General features: G+C 35.9%; 1 protein-coding gene across 1 annotated transcript in view; it reads right to left on the bottom strand.

Moving 5' to 3' along the window:
• LOC128547776 (uncharacterized) overlaps positions 1-19,712 on the bottom strand; it is a 143,623-nt gene that overhangs the window by 77,806 nt on the left and 46,105 nt on the right. The window contains exons 49-75 of the mRNA XM_053520948.1: positions 18,328-18,518; positions 17,597-17,699; positions 16,845-17,276; positions 16,346-16,662; positions 15,723-15,852; positions 15,010-15,150; positions 14,556-14,701; positions 13,490-13,601; positions 13,045-13,224; positions 12,011-12,174; positions 11,505-11,708; positions 10,951-11,100; positions 10,451-10,558; positions 9,360-9,672; positions 8,331-8,711; positions 7,740-7,885; positions 6,682-7,180; positions 6,199-6,308; positions 5,504-5,662; positions 5,082-5,205; positions 4,660-4,845; positions 4,257-4,375; positions 3,828-4,008; positions 3,313-3,632; positions 2,783-2,900; positions 1,135-1,327; positions 282-498 (exon numbers count right to left, since the gene is read on the bottom strand). Coding sequence (XP_053376923.1) covers positions 282-498; positions 1,135-1,327; positions 2,783-2,900; positions 3,313-3,632; positions 3,828-4,008; positions 4,257-4,375; positions 4,660-4,845; positions 5,082-5,205; positions 5,504-5,662; positions 6,199-6,308; positions 6,682-7,180; positions 7,740-7,885; positions 8,331-8,711; positions 9,360-9,672; positions 10,451-10,558; positions 10,951-11,100; positions 11,505-11,708; positions 12,011-12,174; positions 13,045-13,224; positions 13,490-13,601; positions 14,556-14,701; positions 15,010-15,150; positions 15,723-15,852; positions 16,346-16,662; positions 16,845-17,276; positions 17,597-17,699; positions 18,328-18,518 — 5,444 coding nt within the window. The remainder of the gene's footprint in view (positions 1-281; positions 499-1,134; positions 1,328-2,782; positions 2,901-3,312; positions 3,633-3,827; positions 4,009-4,256; positions 4,376-4,659; positions 4,846-5,081; positions 5,206-5,503; positions 5,663-6,198; positions 6,309-6,681; positions 7,181-7,739; positions 7,886-8,330; positions 8,712-9,359; positions 9,673-10,450; positions 10,559-10,950; positions 11,101-11,504; positions 11,709-12,010; positions 12,175-13,044; positions 13,225-13,489; positions 13,602-14,555; positions 14,702-15,009; positions 15,151-15,722; positions 15,853-16,345; positions 16,663-16,844; positions 17,277-17,596; positions 17,700-18,327; positions 18,519-19,712) is intronic.

Here is a 19,712-nt window from a genome sequence, read left to right on the forward strand (position 1 = left end):
TGCCCAGCAGGTCTATGTACTTTTTTCCATTTCAAAAAGTGAAATACTCTGTTAGATAGATTTTGCTCTACTTCATTATACGACCATGGCATGAAGAAACAGCAATGAAATCAGCTAGTATCTACCCAATTAATTAATATAGTGCATAGCTATTGACTGAAATCAGGGTAGGACCCACCACTCAAATGGCTCCATACAGAATGAGACAGGAAATAAAACTAATCTGTACCAATTACGTCACTGAACGTTATCACCTGGTCAGGAAAATACTTCAAACTCACCAGTTTATCGGCCTTGATATAAGCGGAGTCTTCTACAGTCAGGGTGTTGGCCTCTACATGGAGATTATCTGCCTCTACGGTACCACCACTCTGTATTGTGAAATCTGTACCAACAAGTTTCATACCGTTGCCCTCGGTCTCAATAACAAGAGTTCCTCCTCCCTGTACAGTGACAGAGGTGAATGTAATCACTGGTACACCGCCACTGCTGTCAGGTCTGCAATATATTTAAAATACTTTTTCGTAAGATTCTGGGGGTAAAACATCATCACCCAGATAATTATATAATATAATATATTTAAATATATTTAAAGGCCCTTTTGACCCCCCTGACATCATAAAATGCTATATAATAAGTACCTGTGATAAGTTAAGATAAAATTAGAATAGCTGTTACAAAATGTTTAGACCTAGACGCGGTGTCAAGACAGACGGACAGACAAACAAGGTGATTATGTAGGATATTTGCCTTAAGGTCAGGCACTACCGACCACTTTCTAATATAAATACTACAAACCAATTTTTTATACTAACACTATCAACAACTTTCTTACACAGAATCTACCAACCACTTTCTTATACACATATACACTACAAATCACTTTCTACTAGAAGTATTACTTGTTAATGTAGTTCAGTTACACTGCTTTATTTTCTTCTACCCCGATTAAAACAGTCACTAGAAAAACTTGCAGCCTGTTAAGTTGATTTTGTCTGCCAATAATAAATATAAGAATTATTTTTATCACAATTACAAAGTGGTCAAATTAAACTAATGATTTCTTTTAGGTTTAGAGAATGAATGAAATAATAAAGATATACATGTGGACATAAACTGAAAATAGAGAATTACCTGAGGATAATTTTGCCATTAGGCCCAATGACGAGGTTTTCAACACCTTTGAGGGATCCCTCATTCTCTATGGTGATACCTGTGACAGTAAGAATCTGTTCTGCTTCCATCACACCATTCTCGTACACAAACATTCCAAACTGAAGTTCCGGGCTGTCATCTGGTAAACTGGCTGCAAACTCTTGATATGGCCCTACAGATGATGGGAATCTTTTTGTAAATATGTGTCACATTTTCTTTGTAAACATGTATCATATTTTGTATATAAATGGGTCATACTATATCAAACAAAATCATTTGATCCCTTGTAAAGTCTTATTCTGAGTTTAACTAGAAAATGCTTTTGTAAAAAAGCGCAAGTCTCCCCCAATGCAAAGTCCTATAGGCAAGAAGTCAATAGGGGTCAGGAGCGAAAGTCAAAGAGACACTGATGGTTGGCTGCAATAGGGATCATCTACTTGGCACGTCCAGTCATCCCGCTAAATTTCAAAACTCTTGGCCTAGTGGTTCTCAAGTCACTGTTCAGGCTCCTGTGATCTGACCTTTGATCAACGGACCTCAAAATAAATAGGGGTCATCTACTCTGCATATCCAATCATCCTATTAAGTTTCAACATTGTAGGTCAAGTGGTTCTCAAGTTATTTCCAAACAATGCTTTTACATGAACATGCCACTGTGACCTTAAACTTTAATTGACTGACTCGAAAATCAATAGGGGTCATCTACTCTGCATGTTCAATCATCCTATGAAGTTTCAAAATTCTGGGTCAAGTGGTTTTCAAGTTATTGATCGGAACTGGTTATCAATGTTCAGGCCCCTGTGACCTTGACCTTTGACGGAGTGATCCCAAAAACAATAGGGGTCGTCTACTCCAGCAGCCCTACAACCCTATGAAGTCTGAAGGTTCTAGGTCAAATGGTTCTCCAGTTATTGCTCGGAAATGAAGTGTGACGTACGGACGGACGGACGGAAGGACGGACGGACAGGGCAAAAACAATATGTCTCCTGGGGGAGACATAATTATTATCCATATAATAATGATAATAATATATAATATTATATACATATAATAATGATATCTAGAATTACAACTGTAGACTAGCAATATTTTAAGGTACTTATTGCTCATAAGGCATTAATACATTATTACTTACAGACAAAAAAACAAAAGAAACAAATATTTTCTAAAATTTGTAGTTTCTAATTTTTCCTTCAGCCATTATTTCTTTCGAAACCTACTGTAAAATCACTTAATCTTTATCGTGCTATATGTCTAAGATGGACTGGCTGAACACTTCAATTTGGGCAGTACCACTTATTAATCAAAGGGATGTTCACTGAAATTTATTGACTGAATAGTGAACAGTGGAGACCAAGATCAGCCTGCACTGGTTCAGAGGCAGAATCATTTGCCGCCAGCAGTCTAAAGGGTAGTTTGCTTTGCATATAGTTTGGTGGTGAATTAAGAGTCTGAACAGCCCTTTTGTAGGAATACGAACTGATAGACACAAAATAAACTGAAATATAATTTGAAATATAAAAATGAAAAATAATGCTGGCTTTTTTTTTTATTGATTAATTGAAACTAAGTTTCCTCAAACGTTAATGATTTTCACCATATGTGAGACTATATGATTATTACTTACCAACATGCCACATGCCGGACTTGTCACCAACAGTTTTGTTCACTGTTATAGACTGTGTAAATGTTTGACCATTTACTCTGTACAAAGCTAACTGAGCCTGTCCACTGAGATGCACCTCCTACAATAGAACATATTTAACTTTCAGTTTCAACATATATTCTATTTATTGTCAGTTTAAGTAAACACCATAGATTACCATTAAATGGATACAACAAACAGATGATACAGAATTAAAAGGCAAATGTAAATAAAGTTCTTCCACTGGTTTACCTTTAATTGGAATTATAATTTCTGGTAAATTATATCTGTTTTGAATCAATCTGAGGCCAATATGGTAGCAAGTAATTAAAAAATTAAGGATGACGTTTTAACAAGCTTACCAATATTGCTATCATTTCACAGTCCAAGTGTCAAATAAAAATGCTTCTATTAATAGACATTTTCTAACAGTTCTATCTTTGCGAGCTTATTTTCTATTTTCAAAACTAATGTATCTGGAAATCTCAGTCTGAGACAACATTATCACTGACCTCAAATGTGTGTTGATGAGAAGTTGTATCATCAAAGAGCCAGGTGTAGAAACTGAGCTGTCCTCTGTGTGCGGTTGTCAGCTGAGTCCACTCTACACGTGAGTTGAGAGGTGTGCACACATTCTCATTATCCACGGTCAGTTTGTTTGTGCTGTTGTCAGTATCGTGTCTCAACACAGTACCTGCACCACCACATTCATGACCAGAGCCACCGTATGCAGTGATGCGACCAGAGAATGTGTCTTCATTGAAGTGTAGTGCTACTCGTCCACCAGCACCACCGCCACCCTGACAGTTAGGGTCAGACACTCCACTCCAACCTAGTTGTTAATGATAAAAAGAAATACAAGATGATGACTTTTGAAACTGTAAGGTTAAGTAGAAAATGCAATTATTACTTCACACTGATTCATTATTTTCAATCAAAACTGCTAAGCCTTGTACCAAAGAAAACCAAAAATAAGTTACTACTGACATTATCAGTTAGAGAAAGTGAAAAAATTATGATAGGATACCTGAAGAGTTTGATGAAGAGTTTGATGGAGAAGCTGTGGTAGAAGATGAAGTCACAGCTGGTGCAGTGGTTGTTGTTGTGGTGGTCGTTGTTGTTGTTGTGGTTGTAGTCCATATACCAAGGTCGTCCCCGAGAGAACCACCCTGGGCAGATATTGTACCATCTCCTGATAGTGTGTTAACCTGACATAGACCAAAGGTGCAAGGATATTACTATGTAGGGCAGTTTTACTGCTGATGCTACTATTTAATTACAAGTATACAACCATATCAAACTGTTTCACAGCTAGTGATACTTTACTTGATTAATTATACCTTTTGGACATCTTGCATGTCTCAGGTATCAAATATTACTTTATTATTACCATTTTGAAGTTTCTTTTGCAATTAGATCTACATGAATTTTCCATACATACTAGTAGGTCATTTACCTGGACATAGACGCTGCCTCCGGCTCCACCACCGGCTCTAGGGCCAGCACTGTCACCACCTGTAACCATTAACTCTCCATCCAAGTGTAGTGCATCAGCCATAAGCTCAATTACTCCACCTATTAGAAAACATAAAGTCTTGTTATTTACAATCCTTACCAGAAAGGTCTTAATGTATGGCCCTCTATACAGCTTATAATGAAAATATTCCATTACAAGTTCTTTCTAATATGCATTAGAATTAGCACGCCCATTCAGACATTAAATCTTAAAATACTTAAATCACGTCAATAGAAACAAAAGAAGTTTCAAATCACACTATTACAGTCCTACAGAACTGTCAAAACATTTACATAAATTAATGTAAGAATCAAGACTTTTTATAATGTTCTAGGTTGATTACCTCCTTTGCCTCCGCCTTGAGTGGTAGAGAAGGTACATCTGAGATCTGATGTAGACCCGCCTCCTGTTCCTCCATTTCCACCAAATTCCTTTGGTTCATAGATAGACCCGTAGTCTGGGGGCGGTCCTACATAGTCTTGGAATGAAGCTTGACCTCCAGCAGCGCCATTACCACCGCCAGAACCACCTGTGTAATAACAACATTGTACGGCATAACTGCCTTGTCACGGTTCTAACACAAAAAGCCATAAGGTCATAACTACATATTAATAAAGAAGACACTTCAATACATTCTGGCACTAACCCCTAAAATTTTGTTTCAAATGTGCAGAACTTCTTTAACAAGCAAAGTGGTCCTGCAGAAATGAAACATAACATCTAATCTAGAACAGACAGGTACACAAGTCAACAAGAGGGTCGTACCTCCAGCATCTGTGTCAACACCATTCTGTGCTAACGAATTTGGAGCCTGAGAACTTGCATTGATCAAACTGGCAGCATCAATCTGAATTAAACCTCCAGTAGCGTCAACTTTCACCCAGGGAGCCTAAAAAAATAGCAAAATATTTGAAACTTAATCACTTAGAATTCAGACTTTCATTAGGGATTTTTCTAGACCTCTAGTCATTTTTTCATGTGCCTAAAATTCAAGTCAGATATACTAAAATTAGAAATAAAATATTGCAGTGGGAACAAACAGCCATATTACAGCTTCAAACTGAAGCTTTATTCAAGCTTTTGCTGTTATAAGCTCTAGCAACCGAAACTTATGAAGATACTATTTTGCCCAAGACCGACTTACAAAAGTGAGAAAGATTCTATTTGTTCTAAAATATTCCACTTACCTCAATAGTGGCACCAGCATGTAATCTTAATTCATTGGATATCTGTATAACCAGTGAGGGCGTAAACTCATCTACGTAAGACGAGGACATTTTACCATCCGTGTAGATCTGAACATTGTCAAAGGCGAAAGTTAACTTGTTCTGACCAGCACTGTATCCCTGAAGTATTAATCAAACACTGTGGTAACTAATAACTCAAAACTGAGGTTATGTGTTTAAGTATCAAACAGGTCATAATGCAAGGCACAATTGGCTTTTTTTTCGTGAAAACAGAGTACATATTGTGAAATCTATAATACTCGTTTGGGACTAAATGTCATGGACTTTGCTGGCATGTCAATTCACAAAATTAAACCCTAATGAACAACTAAAATTCCCATTTCCATAAGGGTTAACTACCGGCAACTGTCCCCTTACTGAAAATTCAATTTCTGCTCTGATAACTTATCACAACATTTAAAATTACCCTAAAACACAAGCTGTGAAATTATCTCTGATGCCAAAATAAAAACTCTGTTCCTACACACTTTGTACAGTGTGCAATTAACTTACACTTTTTCAAATGGATTACATAACAATGGTTGTTTTCCTTGAAGAAATACCAGTAAACATGACTTATATTTTCCACCAGTAACTGTCCACGAAATTTCATTCCAAATTAATTTCATGATTTGCAGAAATGAAAGTGAGCTTACATTTTCCCCAATGACAAAGTTGACCCCCTGTCCAAGACTAAGGTTCTGTACACCATTTATTTCACCATCAACATAGATGTCAGTGTAAGCCAGGTCACTGAAGAACAACTCTGTAATAGATAAAACTCTGCATACTAATACATAATCATGAGAACCATTCATATTTCAAATTGCATTAAACTATTTTATAATAAAGCATAAAGACGTTTTTTATCGGAAAAGTATTCCTTGCCACAATTAACCAGTATCTCTGTAATATAACAAAAATGCAATATTTTTCCAACACAGTCAAGAATCTATTGTGACCATTATCAAAATCATTGATTTGGATTTTATGAAATATTAAATACTAACATTTCTTTCATTTTATCTTCATATCAAAACAACATTCTATTTTAAATCTTGTGTTGATTTAGGTATTCGGACTATGAAGTTTCTTTAAACATGCATTACATTGCATAATATAAATAAAGTTTACTATACCTGATGGAAGCTGGATGGTAGCAGTGTCATACACTCTGAACGAAGCAGGTATAGGACTGTCACTATCAACAAGCGAGATTTTCTGATCAACAGAAGTATGGATCATTCCTGAAAGGTCGCCATGCAACATGTTGATAGTAATGTCTACACTAGATGTGGTGGCCTCCCTCAGAGCCAAATGACTACTTCCTTTAATGTAAACATGGTCGAAGGTCATATCTAAGGCAGTATCACCCGTGTCTGTGATGATATATGTCCTACAGCTGTCCTGCAGCACGTCATCAATGTAGGTGTTTTTAGGAACAGTGTTATCATTGTCCATATATAGAGAGGATACTTGAGTGCCGTTAGCAGTGTCCGGAGCCTTGACGTATACAGTTCCGGAACCACCACTCTCGGAGAATCCTTTACCTCCATATGTCTGGTATTCACCACGGTAAGTGTTCTCAGTGGTAACATATGCAGCAACTCTACCTCCTCCACCACCACCACCAGCAATCTAAAATAACAAAGGAAAAGTCAGACTTTCAAATTCATTACTACAACCATTAAATTTACTTTTACTATTTTGCCAGGCAATTACAAAGTACATTTGTATGTACTATTGCGTTTACAAGTGATATGATACTAAATGTGTTCCTTTTACTCTGCAAGAAAATTTGAGAACAAATATATACTGTAAATAAGACAAGATTAAAGGCTACTTCATTTTTCAATTCAGTAGCTTAAAAGACAGACACACAATCTGTACTGCACAAATCTCAATTGACTATTTATTACAATGACAAAGACATTAAATATAATTTCTGAGTAATGTTGAGCTTTTTCACTGTAAATACAGTCAAACTTCATTTGCCCTAACTTGACAGGACGGCAGTTATCAGTAGTTCAAGTCAATGAACAATATACATTATAGCGGGGTTTTACCGAGACCTGTCGATAAGTTCGGGCGAAGGGCGGAGCTCGAATGATCCAAGTTTGAGCGAACAAAGTTTGACTGTATAGCAAACATTTTAATACAAAGCAGGCCTTCAAAACATCAAAGATGTGGTACTTACCTCAGCTGTGATAGAAGCACCAAGACAGAGATAGTGATACCAGTTGTAGCCAGCCTCACAGCTCAAACATCTCCTGTAGGAGTCACAACTGGTACAGTGTGGTACACAAGCACCGGCACCACCGCCGGCCGAGATCACTCCAGTACCTAGGTAGCAAAGTTGACACATGTAAATTTCAATTTGTTTCATTGTGTTAAAGTTTTCACATTAATACTTATCATACCGAGACAGACAACTTTCAAATGAGAAATGAAAGTGAAAATCAATGACTCCTGGTACCACTGTATTCACATTAAAGCAGTATGAAAAACACAAAGTTCATGAAGACTGTTACAAAGTCCTGATTATTCTATCACAATTTAGAACAGGCTATTCTTCCTAAATTATGCCAAACTTTTAATTACAACTAACTTTTCAAGTTTGAACAATTTTTCTGTTGCAAAATTTGAATTAGTTTATGATCTTTTAATGAATACAAGATCTTAAAATATGAATGACTGTAAAGAATGCACATCATTTTAATCACAAAGATTGACAAGGTGGTCTTAAAGTCAAGTTAACCAACATTTAAAGCTCAAGTATCAGTGTTACCTGAGAATGTGTCCGAGGTCATTAAGATGGAGCCACCAGCTCCACCACCGACTGCGGTCTCATTGGCATCCTCCCCATCAGCTCTAACCTCTCCGTCAATCTCTATGTACCCACTGGCTGTCAGTTCTAGTACGCCTCCGCCTCGTCCGTAGTTTGCTGAGGTATCTACGCCACCTCCACTACCGTAAGCAGTGGGCTGGTGGACGCTACCATGAGCTAAACCTGCATGGTCAGCGTTGCTACCTTGACCACCTACACCTCCGTGTGAGCCTCCAGAACTGCCAACAGTGTGACCAATACCAGCACCAACACCACCTCCAGGTAGATAACCTCCACTTGAGGCACTGAGTAGACCTTCAGATTCTACCGTAATGTTGACAGCTGGAAGTGTAGATTAAGACTGATTAATTTTTAATGCTTTTTCTACTGGTAACCAAACTTTCTGTTAATATGGTATTTGGTAACCAACCTTTTTGACATCATGGTATTTGTAACCAAATTTTTGACAGTAAAGTATTTCTAATTTTGACTCTAATTTTAACACTTAGAAAGTAAAAGTACCAACTCCCTGACATAAAACAAAATTAAAAGAGAAGTAAATCGAAAATAATTCCCATGTGGGTTGACTCACAACTCCCTGAATGAGATGATAGATTATTGTAATATCAGATTTTTGTGTGACAAAAAAATTGAGAAATTTAGAAACAGTCCCATTTACATGCAATTCATATATTTCCTAAAAATATAATTACAATAGAAGTTTTCACGAGAGCTTATCTACACAAAATAATAAAAAAATTTCCCAAGGGTTTATCTATATGAAATAATACAAAATTATATATTAAAAAAAAAACAAATCCCTTGCAAGTTTTTTTTTATTTTACAGCACTCTATCACTGAAGAGGCTGAGCATGAGATCATGAAACACAATTAAAACCAGAATTTTGAACGTGAAACTTATGTCATTAATTCATTTCTTTACTTAAAAATATCACATGTTATTGACAAAAGCAATCAGAAAAATCATACCAGTTAATTTCATCTTGTTAACATACATCTCTCCTCCACCTCTGATCATCAGATCTCCGGCTAGGTTCACTTCGAAAACATCCCCGTCCTCAGCTTTACCATAATATGTGAAGACTCCACCATCAAGGATACTGATAGTGTTCAGATCATATACGATGGGTTTGTAATGAGGGTTAGTGATTGCCGGGGGATATACCTTGACAGAACCACCACGAGAGATGTTGAATGTTTCCAGACCAGTGATAGTGCCACCGTAGTCATACACTGTTACATCTTTAAGATAGGTATCTGATGGTAGATTGACTTGAGCATCCTGAAAACAGGGACAAATGAAAACATTCTAGTTATAAATTCACAACACATATAAAAATGCTAGTATTTTTTTCACACTGGGACACTGACAGATTGTTCTCTATTTTTATGTATACAAGAATTTGTAACAGAGTTACCAGTGTCCCCTGCCTTGGAACATTTTCTTTACAAAACATATTGCATGCTAATACAACATCTTGTTCTAAGTAGGTGGGACAACATGATGAGAAAAAATAAATGAAATATTTTATATTAAAGGGAGGTAATTAATAAATAAATGAAGCGCATGATATGTTTATGATACTAATGAAACTTTTACCAGACCAGAGAAAGTTAAGACCATTTAGTCAATGTAGAGCTGCACTACTTATGTACTGCAATCATAATAATGCTGTATTTACGTATATAAACCATTAGGTTATAACTTAAAATTGTGACTGGATTTGCATTCTTGAAGTCTAAAATTGTTAATAACTTTTTTATACCTATCAATACCAATCATCTTACTTAAAATATATATTTCATTTTTAAATTAGTGTGAAAACTGATATAAAAACTGTATTGTATTTTTTCATATAAACATGATAAAAGGGAAGTAATTTCAAGTAACAACAAAAAAGAAATTTAAACTGAGGTGCCTTTGCCTTGACCTTTGCACAAGACACTTTGTCTTGTAATGGTGAATGTTTATGCCTAATTATTTAAATATACATGTACATCAAAAGTGCAAAGCTACATGACTTTTTTTATAAAATAAGAAATGAGTAGAGAAGACTCACAGGGTATACTGCAACACTGAAAGACAGCACTGCTGAATCTTTGAAATCAATGTTCAACCACATGCCTTCTTCAACATGCACTGTAGCCGTGTAATCACCTTCGACAAGCTGTATATGGTAAAAACAATACAGGTATATAAATGCACTTAATGTTGACAGATAAATGACATGTATGTAGTACCAGAATAATATTCAGATGCAATTTAGAAACTTTTCAGTCAATATCTTAATTGTGAAGTCAAGCCTCAGCAAAACTAACCTAAGTAAAAACAGTCACGTTTTTAATGGCAAAACTGACAATTAATTCCCTGTTCATTGATACATTTTATTTCAACACAGCTGAACTTTGTAATTTGTCTGGAATATTAATTTTCATTCATATTTGACTTTTTACATGCAAATGTTACACAAGACTCCATTTTATTTCTTTCAAGAATTTTTTGAACACATAACAAATAATACTTCAGTACGTCTTAACTAATTAAAAAACTGTTAATTACCTGAAGGTAAAGGTCACGTCTTCCTGTCACTGGGTTACCGTCATCATCTGTTGCTAGGAGACCAACCTCAGCATAGTCACCAAGGTCAAGTGTATCAATATCATGGTCACTTGTCTTGCTTTGTGGGATAGAAATTCTTGTCCTACGATTCTGTCAAACAAATAAAGTTCAATTTAAATTGGGCTTAAATTTATACATATAATTACTGATACAGACAATATAAATTTGCTTATTGAAAGAGACCTTCATGTGCCTCTGAATTTCTAGATAATAATTTACTTTTTCAAACTATCAAACAAAAACAACCTCAAGTATTTCTAACGTTTTACAATAAGTCACACCAAGATTACTCTAATCAGTTTCATTAGTACAATGGACGGTTTTGATCAACATTGAAATTTTCTTGCAATACATGTTTATTAATTCAAAATTTACAAATTCAACGGCAAAGTTCCTCGTGAATAAAAATTCACTGTAAATGCATATGACAATGGCAGATTAATTCTGTAACAACACATTGCTTTAATCATGTCTTAATTTAAAGTAGAACATACTCCTTCTCCCTCTCTGTTGTAGATTTTCAATGTTTTTGTTCCATTGACACCTGTATCCTTCGTAAACACAGTTCCGGCTGCAGCGTTTTCTCCACCATTGCCTACACCTCCATCTGAGTAATACTCTCCGATAAAGTTTATAAATCCATAGGCAATACCCAATCTCCCACCAGCACCGCCATTTCTTCCTGAACCTCCCTTCACCTGTAAACAAATCAAAACTGATGAAACTTCAGGCAACATCAAATCTTCCTCCTGCCCTAATACATTGAACTCGACCTCCTTTCACTTGTAAAACAATAAAAGTGGCCAAAAGGTAGTAGGCAATTAATAGAATTACCCCCAAAATTCTGCAGTTCTCCCTGAACTTCTCTCCCTGAACTGCTTTCACCTGTAACCATGTACATGTGTACCATAACAAGGTGTCATCATTTTAAGAATGGCTGTTGGACACTATGTAAATTTTACAAGTGTTATGTAAAAAATAATGTGGAAATGTTTCCTACCTCAATGGTACCGGTACCATCAAACTCTGGTGTTGTCATGTAAATACTGCCACCACCACCACCACCAGAATTAGAGGAACCATCTTCACCATTGGCACTCAGGGTTCCATCAACTTTGAGCAGGGTGTTCGCATTCAAGATCAATATACCACCACCACAGCCACCTGCAGAAAAAACAAGTATGAGTTTCATTGAAAATTTGCCTTTCCTCCACTACTTAAGCCTTTATCCTGCTATATTTTTTAAATGGACTGGTCTATCATTCAATTTGGGCAGTACTATTCATTATCAGAAGGGATGTTCACTGAAAGTTAACTGACTGAATAGCAAACAGTGCAGACCATGATCAGCCTGCATGGAAGTGCAGGCTGATCTTGGTCTGCATTAGGTGTAAAGGAAAAATCACTTGCCGCCAGCAAACTAAAGGTTAGATTATGTTTTAGATTTATATTAGGGAAAGCTTAAAAGTTTTATCTTTTCCCTCTAAAGTTCCTTCTGGAATACAACATCTTACAAGCATGTTCCTATATAACATCCCTATACTGCAATGGTTAAAATTCTTAATGTTAACCAAACAACATAATGATGGCACATCCTTATATAGAGCAGACATGTCTAAAACTAGAAATGAGGTTTTAACCTTACAAAATGTTAATGTCACACATGTGACTCCATAATGACACACCCCTTTAAGCAGGCTTTTTTAATTTCATAAACACTTTTCATACTGACATGTATATATATTGTGCAGTATTATATTCCAGCATGTGTGTGTGTCAACTGTGAACCTTTGTGTAAGTGCTGTTGCAAGCTGTTGTAACAAAGGATCAAACATCTGACCAATTAGCTTAGTTATTAGTGTTCTATCTCTGATTCGTGTTGGGAAGTTGTATGAAGTCGTAAGAGAACAAACTGGTGTGGAATTCAGAAACAGTGGTTCAGAGGTTAACTAACTGCCATTACAAGTCTGAAGTACTGTTGAAAATTATGAAAACCTATCAATTAAACTGCAGTACTTTGATCACAGTACAAACCTGTCTGAGTTGCAGCATCACCACCAGCACTACCAAATCTATCTGGTGAGATGAAATTGCCATAAGCTGAAGAGGCAGCCATTGTTGAGTTCTCAGCTCCGGCCTCACCTCCGTGACTTCCTCCAGTACCATACGAGTTACCCGCTCCATCCTGAACTGTGTAACCAGCACCAGGACCATCTTAATAAAATAAAAACATTTACAAAATGACATTTCCTGACCAGTATTACATTTTCCACACATAACATAATCTTTTTCGTTTCTTTTTCACAAGCTTAAGTCTGTACCTGTAAATCTTGATGTTTTTCTATACTTCTCTTATGCTTGAAAATATTTCTGTTATTTTTACATGTGTTTATCCTTGAAAAGATTTCAAATAACAATATGGCTATTAAATTAGCTCGTAGCAGTCAATGTGGGATTTTTATAAGAAATAAATTCATACCCATGTTACAATATCCAAGATTATCTGCATTAAATGTTCCCATGACATCAATAAGCAGTGTGTCCACATTGACAAACAGATGTTTGGCTTGCAGTGTACCACCTGGATATATCTGTAAACAAAATCATTACCAATCTAGCTGATTGTTAAATAAGCTAAATCATTAAGCACTAATGAAGGATAAAAGTTTGTGAATTTATCAGTCACTAATACATCTCTCTTAAAGGTAGTCCTTTTTCTAAAATTATGGACAAGTCTTAAAATCTAAGTTAGAAAGTTCAAACGTCATCCTACCTTGCTTTACTTGAAGTTTCTTGAAATGATCTACACTTTCCCGGACATTCTTCAAATCAAATATCACATCATTTACTCATAGGATGTTAGTATAATAAGATATGCACTGAAAGGCTATAACAACTAGAATTGTGTCCATAAGGACACGGATGTCCCCACATAATGCAACATCCTCTAAATAGCAAAATGTTTAGTACAGACCATCTTCACATGAATGATGTTCAACTAAGATTGTGCATCTAAGCAACTTTGAATCCATTCCTTCAAAAAGTGTATGAGAAGTTGATTCACTATGGCCTATTTAGTGAGATTAAGAAAATACCATAATTCTAGAAAATTAACAGCCACAGAAAAAAAGTCCATTATGTATGGTCATCTCTACATCAACGTCCTTTATCTGTGAAACATTCAAACATATCCTTTCAATAGCATTTGAGAAGTTGGACACACAAGATTTTTCTCTACATCTACATAGCAAAACTATCAATGGGCCATAACTGCAGTAAAATAGTCACAGCAAAAGTTCCTTCCTTTACGGTCATCTATGTAGCAAGCTTGTTCATTTGTGGAAGTTTGAAGCAAATCAGGCTAGTAGTGTGGGAGGAGTTGGACACACAGGATTTCGGGACATACAGACGGACAGACATAAGGGCAGCAGCAACACTATATGCCCCCAACATAAAAGTGGGGTCATTAAATCTATAACTTGCATGTTTTGCATTTCATCCAGTTCTCTTGAGCTATACATGGCTATAACGCCACAGCTGTTTACCTGCATGTTTTGCCCGGTCATTTTATGCTGGAACTCGTCATTGTTCATGATGAGTGAGCCTCGGTTTCTGATACTGAATGAAGTGAATGAGATGGCATCTATACGCTGGAAGTCCAGGTCCATCATGTAGTTTATCTTCAATGTTCCTGTAATGATATGTAAATTATTATATATATTTAAGGGAAATGTCTCCAAATGAACATGCAAAACATCACCATTTGTATGCCATATCATATACATCATAGCGTCAAATGTCAAAGTGACATGATGAAAATGAACATGACAAAAAACTGGCAAAATCTTGGTGGCTGTTGTGTTAGGAATGAAAAAATGTAACTCAAAACATGATTTTTATCATTGAATAAAATCATTTTTTTGTCATTCAGAAATACGTTATTATACTTATAGAGGAAGTAATGTCAAAGTTTTAGGTATAACTGCAGGAAGTACGTACCACCATCGACAATGGTCATATTTTCCACATTATCAACAACACCTTCAATCATGACTGTTACACCTGCTACACGGAGTTCACCTTGTAACGTTGTTGCACTGCCATGGTATAGTGATACGTCAAGAGGCAGCTGCCCAGTACCTGAAAGTTACAAATATTAAGTATATCTCTTTTAATCATGGTTTATTTAAACTGAATGAAATTAAAACTGAATTTCTCTCATACAGGAAGACTGTAAAAGCATTAAATTTTCTTTTTCTTGTAAAAACATTAAACTCTCTTCGGTATAACATTTTATAGCTGTTTCGTGGCAAGATGACTTTGCTGATATTAAATTTCAATGATGAAATTAATGGGAATTTTATTTGTTTTATGGAATTTGATCTCACTGACAGTCTCTACATGAACTTCAAGAATATTTATACACTGCAAACATTAACAAATTCACAGTACAGTAAAAACTAGATAATTTTTTATATCATACTGAATAAACAATAGTGAACAAGCAATTTTTGTTTTGTCACGATGTTCTGTATTCATTTTAACCTTTACTCTGTTAAATTTCTAAATGGACTGGTCTATCATTCAATTTTGACAATACCATTTATTAATCGAAGAGGTGTCAACCCTTATCAGCCTGCATGGATGTACAGGCTGATCTTGGTCTGCACTGGTTGCAAAGGCAAAATCAGCAGGCTAAAGATTAAACCTACCTATGAATAATGTCTGGTTGTATCCAATGTGTACATGTCCAGTTCTGTCACCTTCAGTGTACATGGCATTGAGATCTATCTTTTCTGTATGTATAGGTCGCACCATACCCATCTGAGCTTTTTCATATACCTAATTTATAACAAAACAGGTAAATATTCCATTTGCCTGAAATACCAACATCTGTTTTGCAATACTTTATTCTCAGCAAAGGATTTCTTCATTCAGGTTAAGTTTATTGATAATTTTGTAGCTTTTGCAATTTGTTTAATCTTGAAACATTAATACTAAGTTAAGTCTTAGTCTGGAAATTTTTAGGTAAAGCTCTGCATGTTAGTCTGATCTTAGAATCCCATTGGCTTTGATTTAAAGACCAACTATGATCACTTCTTAAAAACAGATTTTACCCTCAGAAAACTTCGGACTTATATGAAATAAATTAGAAATATTATAAGCACTCAAGCTGCAGCACTCTTACCACTTTATAATAAATACAAGATTCTTTTTAAGTACAATGTGTATTGTTGAATACTCAGATACTGAAAGAATAATCTGAATTGTGTGCTAAAAAGCTTATTTAAAATCATATTAATGATAATTATAATAATTATATTATTCAACTAACCTTCAAGTAATCCAAGGTCACATCCATTATTGTACTGATACCCGGCTGTGCAACTATGACTGAAGGTGGGTAGGAACCAGGCCAGATCCATGCTACACCACTTGCATTTGGATAAAATGCATATAAATCTGTCAAATTCCTGTATGGATCACGTGGTTCATACCCTTTGTTGTTTAGATAAAGTGTTCTGTTATCACTGAAGCCAGTTGGGACTGAACCATTTGCAAGTAATTCTGGTAACTTATGCAAGTACACTGTTCCAGGGCCACCAGGCTCAGCACTGCTTCCACCGGAGCCACCATGGTTGATGAAATCACCTTAGAATAAAACAAAATAGAATTAAAATAAACATCACCATCAGCAATTTCAAATTTCTTATTCTTACTCTCCTTTGGTATATCATTTAAAAGTTTCTGAAAACTGAAATGTTAAAACAACTACAACTTTCAAATTAACACAGCACAAATCAGAAAAAAAATTGTCCACTTCATGTACATACCCACATAAAAGTTGTACATGTAGTAGAGTGTAACTCTACCACCACCACCACCACCACCATGAGGTGCCCAAGTTCCATCATATCCTGCACCACCTGAGGCATCAATATCTCCATTCCCATCTATGGTATAAGTCTCAATATGGATGGTGCCTCCGCTTCCACCTCCAGCTGCCACTGATCTCCAGTCACCTCCAAGTGCAGTCAAGAATCCGTCGACAGTTAATGTATGGTTAACTTTCAGGTACAGTCTGCCTCCTCCAATGCCACCAAGGTGTGGGAACAAGGAATGACCACCATTGTTACCAAACTTGGTGGGGTATAGGAATGAGTCGTGAGCACCACCGGCAACTGGCTCAGCCTGACCTTGACCTCCATTACCACCGTGACCTCCTCCAGAACTACCCCCAACATCTCCATGTCCTGCCCCAACACCTGGACACAAAAATGCAAAACAGTATTAATAAAACACTCAATTGTTGGTACTTCACAAGAAGTCACAAATATATCTAAAGACCACATCTGGGAGAGCCAAAACAGCTGTCCTTAACTGCAGTTGCGTTTTATTTGAATATTTAAATTTTGAGTGATACTTGTGGTGTTAGAGACATTTGGTCTATGTTTACAAATTGTCTTAGGCAATGTGCAGGTTCATCTTGGTCTGCACTTTTCGCATGGGCAGAACCACTTGCTGCCAACAGGTTAGAGGTTAAATAACAGCCGCTCTTCAGACCAAGATAAAATAGAACACTTACCATTATGTTGAAGATTATATGGACAGCCTTTTGTGACAGTGAGAAGACCATATGGTTCTATAGTTATATTGTAGTAGTCTAGCTTCAGGTCATTTGATGTCAACTGAAAGAAAGTATAAAATATGTGTGAATTTAAAGGTCCATTACTAAGGGAAAGTGAGTTGGCAATTTTTTTCATAGCCAGTGCATAGACTTCTGCAAGACACTAAATAATGAAGATTGGCAGGTCAAAATTTACAGAAGGTCTTTGGAACTCAAAGAAATGTATGTGTATTATGTTGAAATTTCAATGAATCGACAGAATGACCCCCCAGGTCTTTTTTACTTTCTTCATACTTCATAGAAAAATAATTGTACATATACTGCGATTTATTTCGAATTTCTACATACCAACTTTCATTTTCCAATAAAATGAAATAGTTTCTGTGCTTTTTAAAAGAAATTAAAATGTTCACTTTCCTTAGTATTGGACCTTTAATCTGAACCATACCAAATCAATGTCATGTAATTACTGATATGCTTTCATTATGAAAACAATTTTTAAACAGGAACACTGCTATTTCTATAGGTACCATCAGTCATCATCCTCATCATCATCATCAACAACAACATTTTAATAATTATAATTTCATTTATAACATGGAATATTTTTATCCACTATTCAGCCTTTAACAGAAGTTTCTATAATAATGTCATTTAATTAGTCATCAACTAAACACAAAGTTTCTCACCCGAGCACCACTGCGCACAGTCAATGTGGTGCCAATGAGAGTGGTCAAGGCTTCCTCCTCTGTGAAGACTGCTACAGAACCGAATGTTTTGATATCCAGATTATCTATGGTATTCTCAGTGATGACATGGTGATCTATGGTCAGGTTACACCGTGCATTTACTGTAATGTTCTCCATGGTACGGAAATGTCCTGAACAAAAACATACAGAAATATTTCAAAACATAGGCTAACATCAATCTAATTCACATAGTATTTACAAATTCTTTGCAGACTGAGTACAAATAATTTTCTTACCCTTTGTTATCTGAGTTTACGAGCATTTACTAAAAATGAAAATTCACCTGTATTTTTTCTGAGAATATGAGAAGATGCTGTGCAATATACTAACTGTTTTAACCCTTAGCCTGCTGGCGGCAGATAATTCTGCCTTTGCGACCAGTGCAGACCAAGATCAGCCTGCACATCCGTGCAGTCTGATCATGGTCTGCACTGTTCGCTATTCAGTCTGTAAATTTTCAGTAAACACTCCTTCAAATGATAAATGGTACTGTCCAAATTGAAAGATGGACCAGTCCATTATAGAAATTTAGCAGGGTAAGGGTTAAAAGCACAATGATTTTTAATACCTCTGAATCTACTTTAGACAATCTGTAAGACATGTTTTAAATAATGCAGATGTAGGTTTAGCAATTAAATGTACACAAAAATATCATAAACAAACAGAACTACGTGTTAAAGATAATAAAATTTACAGAAAATATTCTCCATGGAAAAATATTTAAACAAGAGGACCATGATGGTCCTGAATCGCTCACCTCTTCCCACATGACCCAGTTTTGAGTATGACGTCGTTTTTTCTATTATTTGACATAGTGACCTAGTTTTTGAGCTCATGTGACCCAGTTTTGAACTTGACCTAGATATTATCAAGATAAAAATTCTGACCAATTTTCATGAAGATTCATTGAAAAATATGGTCTCTAGAGAGGTCACAAGGTTTTTCTGTTATTTGACCTATTGACCTAGTTTTCAAAGGTACGTAACCCTGTTTTGAACTTTACCTAGATATCATCAAGGTGAACATTCTCACTAATTTTCATGAAGATCTCATGAAAAATATGGCCTCTAGAGAGGTCACAAGGTTTTTCTATTTTTATATCTACTGGCCTAGTTTTTGACCACACGTGACCAAGTTTCGAAATTGATCTAGATAACATCAAGGTGAACATTCAGATCAATTTTCATGAAGATCCATTGAAAAATATGGCCTCTAGAGAGGTCAAAAGATTTTTCTAATTTTAGACCTACTGACCTAGTTTTTGACCAAAGTTGACCCAGTTCAAACTTGACCTAGATATCATCAAGATGAACATTCAGACCAAC

The sequence above is a fragment of the Mercenaria mercenaria genome, chromosome 13 (genome assembly GCF_021730395.1).
Source record: "Mercenaria mercenaria strain notata chromosome 13, MADL_Memer_1, whole genome shotgun sequence".
Taxonomy (NCBI): domain Eukaryota; kingdom Metazoa; phylum Mollusca; class Bivalvia; order Venerida; family Veneridae; genus Mercenaria; species Mercenaria mercenaria.